General features: G+C 34.0%; 3 protein-coding genes across 5 annotated transcripts; all 3 read right to left on the reverse strand.

Moving 5' to 3' along the window:
- Positions 1-432: 432 nt before the first annotated feature.
- On the reverse strand, positions 433-965 carry LOC18044704 (zinc finger protein ZAT11). The gene has a single exon (XM_006435994.2). The coding sequence runs from the start codon at positions 937-939 to the stop codon at positions 433-435; it is 507 nt and encodes a 168-aa protein (XP_006436057.1). The 5' UTR covers positions 940-965.
- A 5369-nt stretch (positions 966-6334) lies between these two features.
- LOC18044705 lies at positions 6335-7835 on the reverse strand. 3 transcript variants are annotated; one of them, XM_024186441.1, is made up of 3 exons: positions 7628-7835; positions 7438-7543; positions 6335-6675 (listed from the first exon to the last, which is right to left on the reverse strand). In XM_024186441.1, coding segments are annotated over exons 1-3 (195 nt in total). In that variant the 5' UTR covers positions 7715-7835; the 3' UTR covers positions 6335-6673. The 3 variants fall into 3 exon arrangements, with proteins under 3 accessions (XP_024042209.1, XP_024042208.1, XP_006436058.1); XM_024186440.1 differs by lacking the exon at positions 6335-6675 and adding an exon at positions 7241-7364 and having other exon boundaries at positions 7418-7543; XM_006435995.2 differs by lacking the exon at positions 6335-6675 and having other exon boundaries at positions 7241-7543.
- A 684-nt stretch (positions 7836-8519) lies between these two features.
- LOC112099238 (protein ALP1-like) lies at positions 8520-12487 on the reverse strand. Its single transcript, XM_024186437.1, has 2 exons — positions 11981-12487; positions 8520-9587 (listed from the first exon to the last, which is right to left on the reverse strand). Exons 1-2 carry the CDS (start codon positions 12156-12158, stop codon positions 8542-8544), a joined length of 1224 nt encoding a protein of 407 aa, XP_024042205.1. The 5' UTR covers positions 12159-12487; the 3' UTR covers positions 8520-8541.
- Positions 12488-13029: the final 542 nt, after the last annotated feature.

Here is a 13029-nt window from a genome sequence, read left to right on the forward strand (position 1 = left end):
CCATCGAATTCGACATTCTTATAAGTACAAATGAATCAAAGATTTCTACAATGATTGCCTGTCCAAGGAACTATATATATTAATAAGATTTTGGACTATTTTCTTTTTCACAAAAGATTTTGGACTATTTCGATAGAGAATACAAGGCAGCGATCAAGGTATACGTTGTTCCAATTTCTGTATTTACCAACTAATAAACTAATCACCTAACTAAATGTCATGGGAAAAGTATTCAAAACATCGGCTGAGAATAAAAAAACAATATAAGATTGAGACAAACCTCAATTCATGAACTAACTTTTAATTATGAGCTATGCTCGTATATTTTTATAAAATCAACTAACCTCTCTGTACAATCTTACTCCATTTTACAAGCAAATCGACTAATGTGCTTTAGTTTCTTCAAATCAACTAATTAATGAACCTCTCTTCCTAATTACTGCCAAGCCTATAAAATTCCAAGTCATTCTCATATGGAGTCAAGTTCAAATCCAAGCACAAAACCCTTCTGCTGTTAGCTTTCTCCACCAACGGTGCCGTATCCGAAAGACTACTGAAAGCTGAGAGTTTCTCATTTGCATGCGAAGCACCCGCCCTGTGTCTCCTCATGTGCCCACCTAGGGCTTGGCCTATAGCAAACTCAAGCCCGCAAACTGAACATTCATGAGTCTTGGGTTTCACCGGCGACTGCTGCGTGTCGGCTCCTCCTCCGCTGCCTTCCGTCACCCTCGACTTCTTGTGGCTCGCCCTGTGCCCACCTAGAGCTTGAAACGATGGAAACTGCCTGTTACATGTCTTGCACTCGAAAGCTCTATCAGCTACCGCCATGTTAACGCCATTAACGGCGTCAAAGTCCCCCCCGTGTGGCATAAACATCAAGCAGTTCGCCATATTTAAGCTGTGATTAAGCTCTGTTGGTTCTTGAAATGTTCTCTTCATGATCTGGTGTGAAAACGACTGTGTTTTGATTGGAAGAAAAGTTCAGAGAGAGATGCACGGTTCCTGTCTGCATACTTTAATAGGTTGGTTTTAAGTCAACGTTGACTGTAAGAAATGACGTTTGTGCCCTCTTCTAACTTGTGGAATAAGTAAGTTAATTAGTAGAGATTTTAGGGAATAAGACAAGGTTGCCAACATTCCAATGAGTTGGTTAGTAGTAAACGAGCCGGAAAGATGTACACGTCAGCATGACTCTGTTGCTGAGCCAACACATACGTACGTAGGCCGCTTACAGATCAACAACTCATCACTGGGGTTATTGCTTGGAATCTTCAAGCTTCTAAGAATCCTCTCAGCTTCTTAGAACGCGATCATTTTTCTTTTTCAATATAACAACATGTATATTTAAGTGCTCATGTGAAACTATAAAATTAATTTGTATTAGTGCTTTAGTTGAAATTGATCCTAGTGTGCAAAGGGTTTAACGTACTTGACTTGCTTTTCTAAGAAAATTAAACTAGTAAAAGTTTGTAAGTCTTCTTCAAACTAGCTATTAAATGTTTCAGATGTGTCATAATATAGATTGTTCAATCCAAGCTTATCTTATAACAAAAATGAACATGGAGACATTGTGGAGACAAGTTTTCATGAATTTGTATAAAATTCAAAACGATTAAAGAAAAAATCAAATTCTCTTCCGATTTGAATTCTTATCACAAAATCTTAATAAACTCTTGAGGAGAATATCCTACATTGATTGAGAATAATTCATAGATAAATAGTATATAAGCTTAAAGCAATTCTTAACTCTTGGTTTTTGTTTTCAGTGTTGTTGATTAGGATATTTAACAACTTGACTATTGACCTTTGGGTTTGGTACCAGCCTACATAATTAAGATGGGGTCTTGATCATTTTCCCTTAATTTATCAGCTCAGCCAGTACTCTTTACTATATCAGTATACCACTACATTGATATTGATTTGCTCTTAAAAAAAAAATCCATACCCATTTTGTCTTTTACATTCAATTTACAATTTCTATCATTGAAAAAAAAAATCTGTAATTTCTAGAAGAAATCAAAATGTTGGTTTATAGATTGTAAATTGCAGTGCCGTGGGGTTCAAAACAACTTAAATTCTCTTATTTGATGAGTTGTTAATTAGGATCCAGCTATGCTGTAATTAATTATCGGCCATTTCTTTGTTGATCATGTTGGGAGAAAAATTGAACATTCTAATTCTATGTTGTCCTCACCTAATTGAATTATTGGATTTCAAACAAATGTACAATTAATGCATCTTGTATAAAGCAAGTAATGTTTAGTTGGTCGTTTACTTATCTGTATCACATCTGATATAATTAAAGACACCTAAATAAATAAAAATTTATTATAAGGTGTGGTTGTATGCAGTCCTTTAAATTACGGAACGATAATTATTTTTACAGAATGTTCAATTCTTTCAAATTGTAAGTACACGATTGAAAAGATTGGAAGTTTCGCGGTTGATGATTGTCTCACAAGTGGGGCTGGAGCTGACACGTTCCCTGGAAGTACTCGTTACAAGCTAACATCATTGAACGCGTATTTCATTTTCTACGTACTACTTATCTTCGCCTTTGGTTAGTATTTCTTAATAATTATTGATCGAGCTCAATTAACAGGCACATAAAATACTAATGAAAATGATAATACATGCATGTGTTACATGTATTGACTTCGATACATGACTAAGATTTTATTCTCAATCAAATACTGGTGTCCAAAATGTCATCACTGGTCGGTCATCATCAACATCAATTGATAATTAATGACAATTTAAGAGATGAACTTGACCTAAACATGCTTATGGCTTGTTCAAATTTGATCTAAGCTTAATCAAGTCGTTAGCTTGGATGATAAGCTTACACTTGTAGGAGATCTAAGTACATATGGAGGAAGACCTGATGAATATGTACTTTTGTAAGACCGACTTGACTGAGGTGGTAGACCCAACTATTAGTGGTTAGGCCTAGCTTCAGCTTGTTAATGTAGTATTACTCATGCTCTCCAAATGGCCATGGTGGGCACATCCTGACAATTAATGTTCATAATAAATTTAGTGTTACGGAACCCCTACTCTGCGCTGTCCCGCGTACTACATACGTACTGCGTTCTCCTAAGTAACGATTTTTTTTTTTTAATTTTGATACAAAAATTAGGGTAAATTTCGAATTATGCCCTTCGTGAATTGATGACTATCTTCAAATCATTCTTTTTGCATTTGAAAACTTCAATTTACTCCATTTTTGTTCAAAAAAAAAATTAGAAAAGTTTGTCTTCTTAATAAAAACAAGGGTAAATTGAGATTTTAAAATGCCGTGATTTCAAGATGGATAAAAACTCGTTTAGTTTTTATATTTTGATATTAATGCCCATTTAGTTCTTATATTTTTTAAAATACATCTCTACCATTACTTTTTGTTCCTTTTAGCTTGCTCTTACAATAATGTTTCTTTTTTTTCTTAAACATTAATAAAAAGGAAAAATTAAATTACCAATTAATCCCAAAAAACAAAATTTGCTACTAAAAGAGTACATATTAACTTTTATGGAACACTCTGTTGAGGAGTTAACATATTAATTTCTTTTTATTAGTCCAAAAATATTGATAATTTATTTTTTTATAGTTTAATTTTTTGGACATAAGTGAGCTTCCACAAAAATTAATATATATATTGGGATTAGATTGGTAATTTGAATTTTTTTTCTTTTTGTTAATGTCCCAAAAAAAATTATTATTGTAAGAGAATAATATTGTAAAAACAAGTCAAAAAAAAAAAAGTGACGGCAAGGTATCAATAGTTTAACGGGAGGGATGTTTTGGTATTTTTAAAAATATAGGAACTAAATGGATACTAACCTTATAATATAAAAACTAAATGAGCATTTATCGTTTGAAAATAGTTGATTCACGAGGGGTAATTTGAAATTAAACCAAACAATTATATATATATATATATATATATATCTGTCAAGAGTGTGAATTCAAATAATGGCAGATAAACTATACTACTGATACGTATTTGTACACGTGTAGATACACACCGCTATCTTAATATGGTGAGTCAAATTGTATATGTAACTATGAATCATTCATTGATCACCAACAAGGAAAGAAAGCGTTGGCTTTAGATAACAAAGAAGAAAATTAAGATAAACAACGGTGACGTTTGAGTGAAGAATTAATGTAATTAATATTTGCTGTTAGTTGGCTAAGAGAACAAGTTATTGATCACCAAGTGGGGTTTGCTGCAAATAATATTTTAATTTAGTCAACATTGCAAGTGTGCCTTTGAATTATACGCACATAATTTATATAAACCAACATCGACATGCAATTTAGCTAAATCTGGGATATGATTTATGAGAAGTCAAAGAAAGGCTTGCTTTAAAGTCAGCAATGTGTTCAACTTTACCATATTCCGCCAGGACTAAAATGTATGTTATCAAGACTTAAAAGCAACATCAATCTATGTTATGTTGTTCAGACTAATTAACACTAATTAGGGGATGGACCCCCCGTGTGAAAAACTTTGCTTCTTGTTTGTTTCTTTGTTATTTATTTATTATTATTATTGTCATTATTACTACTATTATTATTTATTTTTTGGTGTGAAGCCAAAGACTATGAAACGTCAATGTATGTACACTAGGTTGGTTGGGGTGTCAGTTTATTATTTGACGGTTTAATTTGACTATTCATTTCTTTTAAAGAAGGGTCTAAAACCATGAAACGTGTTATATTAATTTCCAGTTTTGCTGCTGGGCTTGGCAGTTTACCAAAACCAAGCAGCAAAAAGAACACTCGTTCTCAGTTCTCACTTCAATATACTTTTGGAATAAATAATCCTGGAAATGTATCATGCTCTAGTTTAAACGCTAGACCCTGACCAGTTTTCTGGAGTTCCATTATGTCCCCTTACTTTCCTCTATGGAATGCCACAACTGATCAGTCATTATCGAAGAAACGGACCGGTGCACAATTTATTTTCAAAACTTTGGAAACTTCCCATGTATTTCTCCTTCAATATCGCATCAAACAAGAAGTGCTCTTTGTCAAATAAGAAGTGCTTCTTCATCAAACGTGGCATGAAATGGGAAAATTAGCAGTTTCGCTGGAGATTAACCTGGTTAAGTTCTTCCGTTTTTCAAAAGAGCCTTTGGGCATGAGTTAGTCCTTGTGATGCAACGACTCTGTCGTTTTTGTTTTAAACTTCTTAAATTTTTATCTAAGGTATAAGAACTATCATACATTTAAACACCATGTGAATCACAAATACGACCGAGGTCATGACTTATTACATATATCGTTAGTTGAATGGGTGAAGGTCATGACATACTACACTTTTTGATTGGTATGAGTCGAACTTTTGCCACAATAACCTGGCAAAACAATAGTTGATCGAATAGGTGCTTCAGAGGCTACAATAACTATTAAAAAAAAGCATGAAAAAAAAAATTCTCCTTCTAGTTAGGATTAATAAAGGAATTAAAAAAAAAAGTTGGTGGTCTAATAGACTTAACCATAGATTATATTTGTTATGGAGCTACTCGGATATTTGTGCCCAAAAGACAGCATGTCACAACACAACTACTGGGTGGTCCCCCAAATATACACTTTCATTTTTCTTTTCATTTCATCTGAGATATGCCAATATCTACTAGCAGTCCGCTGAGGTGGTACGGAGACATTCCAGAAGCAATATTAGTAAAATGTTAATCTTCAAATACAGTACTTGAAATCTTTTCACTAATTAGCAGAGCAGCCACACATGCTTATACAATTTCCACGTTCCAAGCACAAGTTCCCTCTGATTCACGGCGGTTTAAAAAAGGGAAAGAGTGTGAAAATTGATGAGCAGGCTATTCTTATGATGTTTTGACTTTTGAGTACTGATTTTTTCAATAATAGTACTAAAATTCAACAAGGAATTTTTCATTTGCTGTTACATAATTCCAACTAATCCTTGCTCAGACACTTCCAAGTCTCTGCTGCAGTTAAGAGGCCAATTCTTGACATTTTTTAACTACAAATGATTCAAAGATATCTAGAATTTGCATTCTGTGGGACAAGTAAGAGTGCAAGAACTCGTGATAATGAGATTTTGGACTAACTGAACAGATTGTATGGTCACTGAAATGGATATAAGAGTTAAGACATGTGATAATGAGATTTTGGACTAACTGAACAGATTGTATGGTCACTGAAATGGATATAAGAATTAAGACATGAGGATGTGCCCAGTTAAACTACCACCACCACTAACACACTCGTTATATTCAGCGAATGATACTCAAAATTCTTTGTGATGATGAAAAATAATGGACTGTGCGATTGAGAAATTGAATTTTGGTTCATGTGTTGCATAAACAGCTAACAACTGTACCTAGTATTTCTCTTAAAACTTTTTCATTTCAGTTGCCACTTTCTGGCAGCTTAAGTTCCAATGTTAGGGTCCCACCAATCCCCCTATTTCTATTAACAAATCTACTATTTCTACAGATATAGCATATCCACTTCTAGATCAAAGGGTGAGGGATACCAACCTGAAAGAAATGTCACAATGAGGAGCGCTTTTCAGTTAGTTGTTCACATGCAGAAAATAGTTTATTGCAGGCTGGATCTTTACGTCTTCATGATCTGATGAACTAATGACCTAATCAACTACCCTGCCTGTCATAGCCATTCTCCATTCCTCAAAAAAATCAAACAATATGTTTTAAGGGAACATATAATCATAGTGGACATTATGCACATCTAGATTGAAGAAACTCTTCAACCAAAAAAATGAGTGCTCGAACAAAGTATTCTATGAAACTAATTGTAAAGCTTCATTCAATTCTATCTTCCAATTAGAATCAAGCCATTGGCAATAAGTTTGGCATCTAAAAGTTTTGCTATAGAGCCAACATAGACATCATAAAGATAATAGAAATTGCTTCATTAATGTAGAGATCACAAAACAATCTAGTCCCGATGTCTCAAACAGAGACAAAGAATACATGAACGACAGAAACTTATGGGTTCAAGTTTTGGGAAAACTGGAACGTTACACAAATTATCTACCACAATAGCAGCAAATAGGAAAAAAGCAGGCACAATACTGATATTAATTAATGAAGCAAAAGTTAATATTGTTTTTGGTTGGTCTCTCTAGTGTAATTGACATCAACTCAATGGTCAAGAATCGGCAACCTCCACCTCCAATTCATGCAGTTTGGCAGGATAACAAACTGCAGTTAATAATGAACTAAAAATCTACCCAACATAAGTGCAATTCGCAAAGCTCAAATGTGTAATCATAACATCAATTATCAAATTTCAGTGGAGGCAATAAATTACAACAATTCATCCTCTAGTGTTATTACTATAAGCAATACAAACTAACCTATCAACCAAAAAATGGAACTTTACTCTTCAAATACAAAATCTAAAAATTTAGTCACTTTCACTAACATTCTTCATTTAATTCACTTTTCTTGTTCATCGGTATCATTGCCTTGGTTGATGGTACCAAATTTTGCTGGAACGAATCTTGCCTCTGTAACCACATCACGTGCCCCTGCAAAGAGGACCAAAACGAAAATCAAGAAACAAAACTTGAAACGTTATGATGGAAATTTTGTGATATAAAAAGAAGGGTCACCTGAAGAGCAGCAGCCCAAGCAATGAGAAAAGAAGCGAACCAGAATTTCTTGTCTTTGAGGAGCTGCTTCGCTTCAAAATTTGCCATATTAAAACCCTAACCCTAGATTTGGCTGTGTTTGGGGGTTTTAGTTTCCTCCTCTCCTGCAGTGATAGACCGGAGTTCTTTTGAATAATAAAAGCTGCTCCTACCATACCGTAATCTGTCCTCCGGATCTCTACTATTTAACTAATTTCTGCCACGTCATTACATAAATAAAAAATTTCATGTTACTAGATCCAATTTATAAAAATAACTCACTATTTAATAGTTCAAAAATAGCATTTTCGATAATAATGCCCATTTTTTGCTACTAAAATTTAAAAAAATGGTAATAGATTATTATGATTAATTAATCTTAGTTTTAAGTCATTTTGTAAAATTTCCAGTATGTTTGTTCAAATATTATTATTAACAATTAATTTTGGAATAGAATTTGAAATATTCAGAAAATTTTGAAGGTCACACTGCTTGTAAAGCCTTCTGAGAACATGACACATTACATATTTTAGCTTTTAAAGATAAGGTGTCAAAAAATACAAGTTATCATTTACGATCTGAAAACTACACATTTTGCTTCCTGAAAAAGAAGATTCACAGTTTCTGAGATAAAAGAAATGGCAGCTCATACTTAAGTGAACTCATTTTAACTTCTGTCACTGAAGACAGTACCATAAAAGTATTAGACTGAGAAGTGAGAATGATAAATTCCCAATTAAACTAATAGAATCCATGTTATAAGTAAAGATTCACTAAAGTTCTCTGTAAAGACAAAAAAAACTAGACAAGACAGACTTCCAAAAGCAACTGATTTAGAGCATATCAGTAAACCTATATAAATGAACCAAACATAACCACCCCGAGAAGGATGAATTTCAAGGAGGCAATTTTCCAGATAAGTAGAGAGAAAGGTTATCTCTCATTACAGAGGCAGTCTTGTCGACAGATTCGCAGGTTTGTTGATGATAACCAGAGTCGTGATGATATGACAAGGGCAGCTCATCTAGCATTTCATCCTCCATGTCGATGACAATGTTGTGCAGCAAGCAGCAAACAAGGACAATCCTAGGCAATCTGTTCTTATCAGGCATCCACATTACTCCATGAATTATCCTCCATACATCCTTAAGCCTTGCTAGAGCCATCTGTGCCACCATTCGCGTAGCAGAATGTCGTTTGTTATACTCAGCTTCAATATCAGAGAGGCCTTTCCCTTGGTAGGGAGTAAGAAGCCATGGCAATAGGGGAAAACCTGTGTCCCCTATTATGTATTCTCTTAATTCTATTCCTTCTGAAAGCTGTAAACTCTTCCCATCAAGCCTTTTCCCTTCTTCAGTAAGTTTGAAGAAGCCAGAGTTCCGGAGAACAAGAGCATCGGTTAAACTTCCTGGCCAGCCAGCGATTATGTCACGAAATCTCATCTCTGGGTCCACGATTCCCTGCAGGATCATGCTATAGTTCTTCTCACGATCATACCAGACATTATTTGCTGGGTCCACTGCTGGTATATTCATGACAATGTGCGTAATGTCTATTGCACCACAACAGTTACGAAAGCCACGAATTTTCTCAAATTTGGACTTTATGTCTTCCATTTCTGTTTCTTTTGAAGGCCATTGGAGATGATGGAGCCCTCTTTCTTCCATTGATTCCACAAACCGCCAGGTTACTTGGGAAACAGTCGACTGGTTCAACCCAAATAAATCACCAATGATTTGTAACGATTCGCCAGAGCTAAGCCTCCTAAGGGCAATGGCTACCATATCATTTGGCGATAGAGGCTTTCCATTTGAAAAGGAGAAATTTGATTGCCTGGCTGCCAGATCTTCCTTCACAAGTGAGCATATGTAGTCGAATGTCTTTCTCGATATTTTAAAAACAGATTCAAAATTCTTTGATTTTTTCGATCCAAATAAAGGACCTATAAAGTGGAAGAGACAATATAGTCACTTGTGCATATGCGAAGCTCTGAATTTCATGTCAACTTTCATAGTGAAAATAAAAGAACATCTAAAAGATTAACTGTAATAAAACTAAAGTGTAAGGAAGGTGAAAGCAGTTAAAGTCATACTAATTTAGAGATCAGCCCTACCAACATAAGGTAGCTATATTACAAACCTTATTTCAGAAAGAAAGAGGATAAGTTGCTTTGCATCTAAAAATGGAAGAACAAGTACTATGATTTTACTTTCCAAGTGAAAATCTACACTGATAATGTACTGAAAAGCATTCACCAAAGTCACTGGAAATCATACACTTTATCATATAATAGCCTTGTATATGAATTTCCAAATGCATATTCTACTATCAGTTTTTCTGGTTTACATGAGCATAAACAATTATCAGATCTCACATCTCAGCAATCAAGACTTAACTGACTAAAGCTCACTAAGACACCTTGGTGTCCACATGGTCAATTTTATACCTTCATGTGGATTATTAACAATCCTACCAGTTCAATACATGAAGTTCCATTTCATCTATTGGAAGGCCTTAATAAAATTTTATATGAAGGTATAAGAAGAAAGTAGAAAAGTTCTTCACTACTGGTCCAAAAACTGTATTGAGTGAACTAGGAAGGAAACTCTGCCCACCCAGTGCAAAAGAAACCCCACCACCCCAGGCCCTCAAAAGAATAATGTATGGATCATTTAGAAGAGATTGATTGACCACTGCTTTGAGAATTCGCCGTATGCAAGGAGGCTGCGTAAAACATTTTGAGAGGATTTACTAAAAAGTATGTAATTTATTACTATATTAGTTCAAATTCCTAGGTCTGTTACTGAATAAGTACTTCAACCACACTATTAACTGCACACCATCAAGTTTCAAGATCTAATTATATGACAAATTACTATTTAGATCAAATTCCAGACTCTCTTATTCAAATAAGTTCTTCAACTGCACAAGTATCCAGCACACCATAAATTGTCAAGGTTGTATGGAACTAAAAGGACAAGGTTGGATCAGTACATCTTCTGGACTTGATACTCAAGGTGCTATAGAATATTAGCATCAATTAGTCCTAAGCACTCATATTATGATAGTCAAGTACAGATGATGACAAACACCAATAAAGTGGTTTTTCTTCCAAGGATGAATGCATTTTTCATTCAACATAAATCCCTTGATCACCCATCCACCATCACCTAGAGCTATGTCCTAAAGTAAGTCATTGATAATCATGGCTTAACTCACGTAAATATGTCTTGACCTACTATTGTTTTCAAAGCAAAATCAACCTGAATACCGCCACCATTTATCCACATATAGGTGGGTATGGTTCTTCAGCATAAATCTTACCAAGTTAAGGGAGAAGATAACAAGAAATGAGGAACATATGATATTTTGGCACAAAACTAAACTATGTTGTATCAAAATGATAATATTCAACGGAGAAAATCTATAGCTTAATGAGATCTTCACTTTGTGAAAAAAGACAGTGGAAACAGACTGTGAACGAACACAATACCATGCAACTCCTATAAACTTATATTTCTATGGGGGCAATTGATGATACAGTGTTTACTAATCAGTTACATTATGTATATGCATGTCAAATAAAACTGTAAAACAGTGATGAAATTACCCTCAAATATAACATTACATACAGCCTCAACCTCATATATTCATATTCAGAACTTCTAAAAGTTAGATACAACCATAGTAATAGCTGCTAAAGTTAGAGATTCAGTAAGGTGGATCCAAAGTTTAATTAATAACAAATCCAAGAGAAAAGGGATTTTTTTTTCCTTGAAGTACATATTTGAAATCTGATAAAATAACTGGATGACCAATATTCTAAGATCCACTAAACTCATAGGCTAACAAGTAAATAAAAGGCCTCATATTCCCAGTAAGATTACTTCTAAAGAATGTGATATCAAAGTAGTGCAAAAACACAAAAAACCAAACACAAAGAAAACAATGCATATTATATGTGGAAACAAATACCAACCAGGGGTCCTCTTACATGAAATATGAACATGAGTTCAGGATAATGTGAAATCACAAGGAATGTATGCCAGCAATCAATTTATCTACTGTTTCATACATATAATCAAACTATTTTGATAATGGAATACATAAAAAGATCAATCGAATTACGGCAAACCAAAATCGACCCAGGTCATAAGTGTTCACCAAATACAAAGTGACCACTTCAAATACTCTGAAAAGAAACACGAAACGAACATACCCAACAAGAAACAAAACAATGCACGGACCCAAAATCAATCAACAATATATCAAAACAAATGAAAATATACATAGAATGCATAACATAAACACACTGTAGAGAGAATGTTATATTACCAGAAATTCTTCTGGAAAAATTATCCCACCAATCCAAGGGCTGAGGTTGTGCCACCAAAGAATCAGCATCAGCATCACCATCACCATCACCATCAGAAGCAGCAGCAGCAGCCAAGACATTTTGGTCAACTTTCTTCTCTGCTTTCTTTCTCCTCTTCAACCCTCTAATGGGTCCCATTAAAACGTTAACCAAAATCAAATAATTCCTCCAACACAACAATAGAGCTATGATTGATAAAGATGCTTAAGTGGCGAGTGTTTTTGTTTCAAGTTTTGGTTTTTGGTTCAAAGTTTCGAGTGTTTTGTTGTTTCAGTGGGTCGTTGTTTTGGGTTTCAAAGCATGCAGTAATAAAGAAAGAAGTTGAGAGGAGAGTGAACGGAAATGGCTTTCAATGGAAACAAAAGAGTTTAAAAGAGAGTGACGTGGGAGTGGGATGATTTTTGTTGTTAAAGCAAAGACAATGTAGCAAGAGAAGCGATTCGAAACTAATCAAAACTTGTGTAGCGTTTTTAGGCAGGGTGCCTCTGCCTTGCCTAAGCCTTCCTTCTCTTCCTTTTATTTCTTTATTGCGTATTTACTTGATTTCTCAAAACTTTTTTTTCTTTCAAAATATATGTAATTATTTCCCTAATAATGATGATATTCTTTTTTCTCATGAATTAAGTTTAATATTTACAAATATATTGTTGTGATTCTCTGACTTTCGATATATTATAATATTTCTCCTACATGACTGTGATTATTTTATTTATTACTTTCTATTTATTTTAATATTTACCTTGTATGATTGTAATCTCCTTATTTAGTTATTGCGACAAAACTTTGAGTCACTCAAATGTATATTATTTGAGAGCAGAATATGTCTTTATTTTTTATAAATATGAAATGTAATTAAAAAAAAACAAATATGTAGCATCACATAAATATAACAACAATTGGTGATTTATATAACTAGTTAATATTTCAATTTCCATTATAGTCAAGTTGGTGGGATAAAACCCACTATTTATCTCATTTAACCTTTAGCCAATATTTGGTAATGAAGAAA

This window comes from Citrus clementina, unplaced genomic scaffold (genome assembly GCF_000493195.1).
Source record: "Citrus clementina cultivar Clemenules unplaced genomic scaffold, Citrus_clementina_v1.0 scaffold_4, whole genome shotgun sequence".
Taxonomy (NCBI): Eukaryota; Viridiplantae; Streptophyta; class Magnoliopsida; order Sapindales; family Rutaceae; genus Citrus; species Citrus x clementina.

Bases quoted from the DNA above. Each gene is read 5' to 3' on its own strand.
- LOC18044705 (XM_024186440.1), bottom strand. From the start codon at position 7,714: ATGGCAAATTTTGAAGCGAAGCAGCTCCTCAAAGACAAGAAATTCTGG. The intron at 7,544-7,627 runs GTGACCCTTCTT...TCCTCTTTGCAG, and splicing joins CTTGGGCTGCTGCTCTTCAG to GGGCACGTGATGTGGTTACA.
- LOC112099238 (XM_024186437.1), bottom strand. From the start codon at position 12,158: ATGGGACCCATTAGAGGGTTGAAGAGGAGAAAGAAAGCAGAGAAGAAA. The intron at 9,588-11,980 runs GTAATATAACAT...TCCACTTTATAG, and splicing joins TTTTTCCAGAAGAATTTCTG to GTCCTTTATTTGGATCGAAA.
- LOC18044704 (XM_006435994.2), bottom strand. From the start codon at position 939: ATGAAGAGAACATTTCAAGAACCAACAGAGCTTAATCACAGCTTAAAT.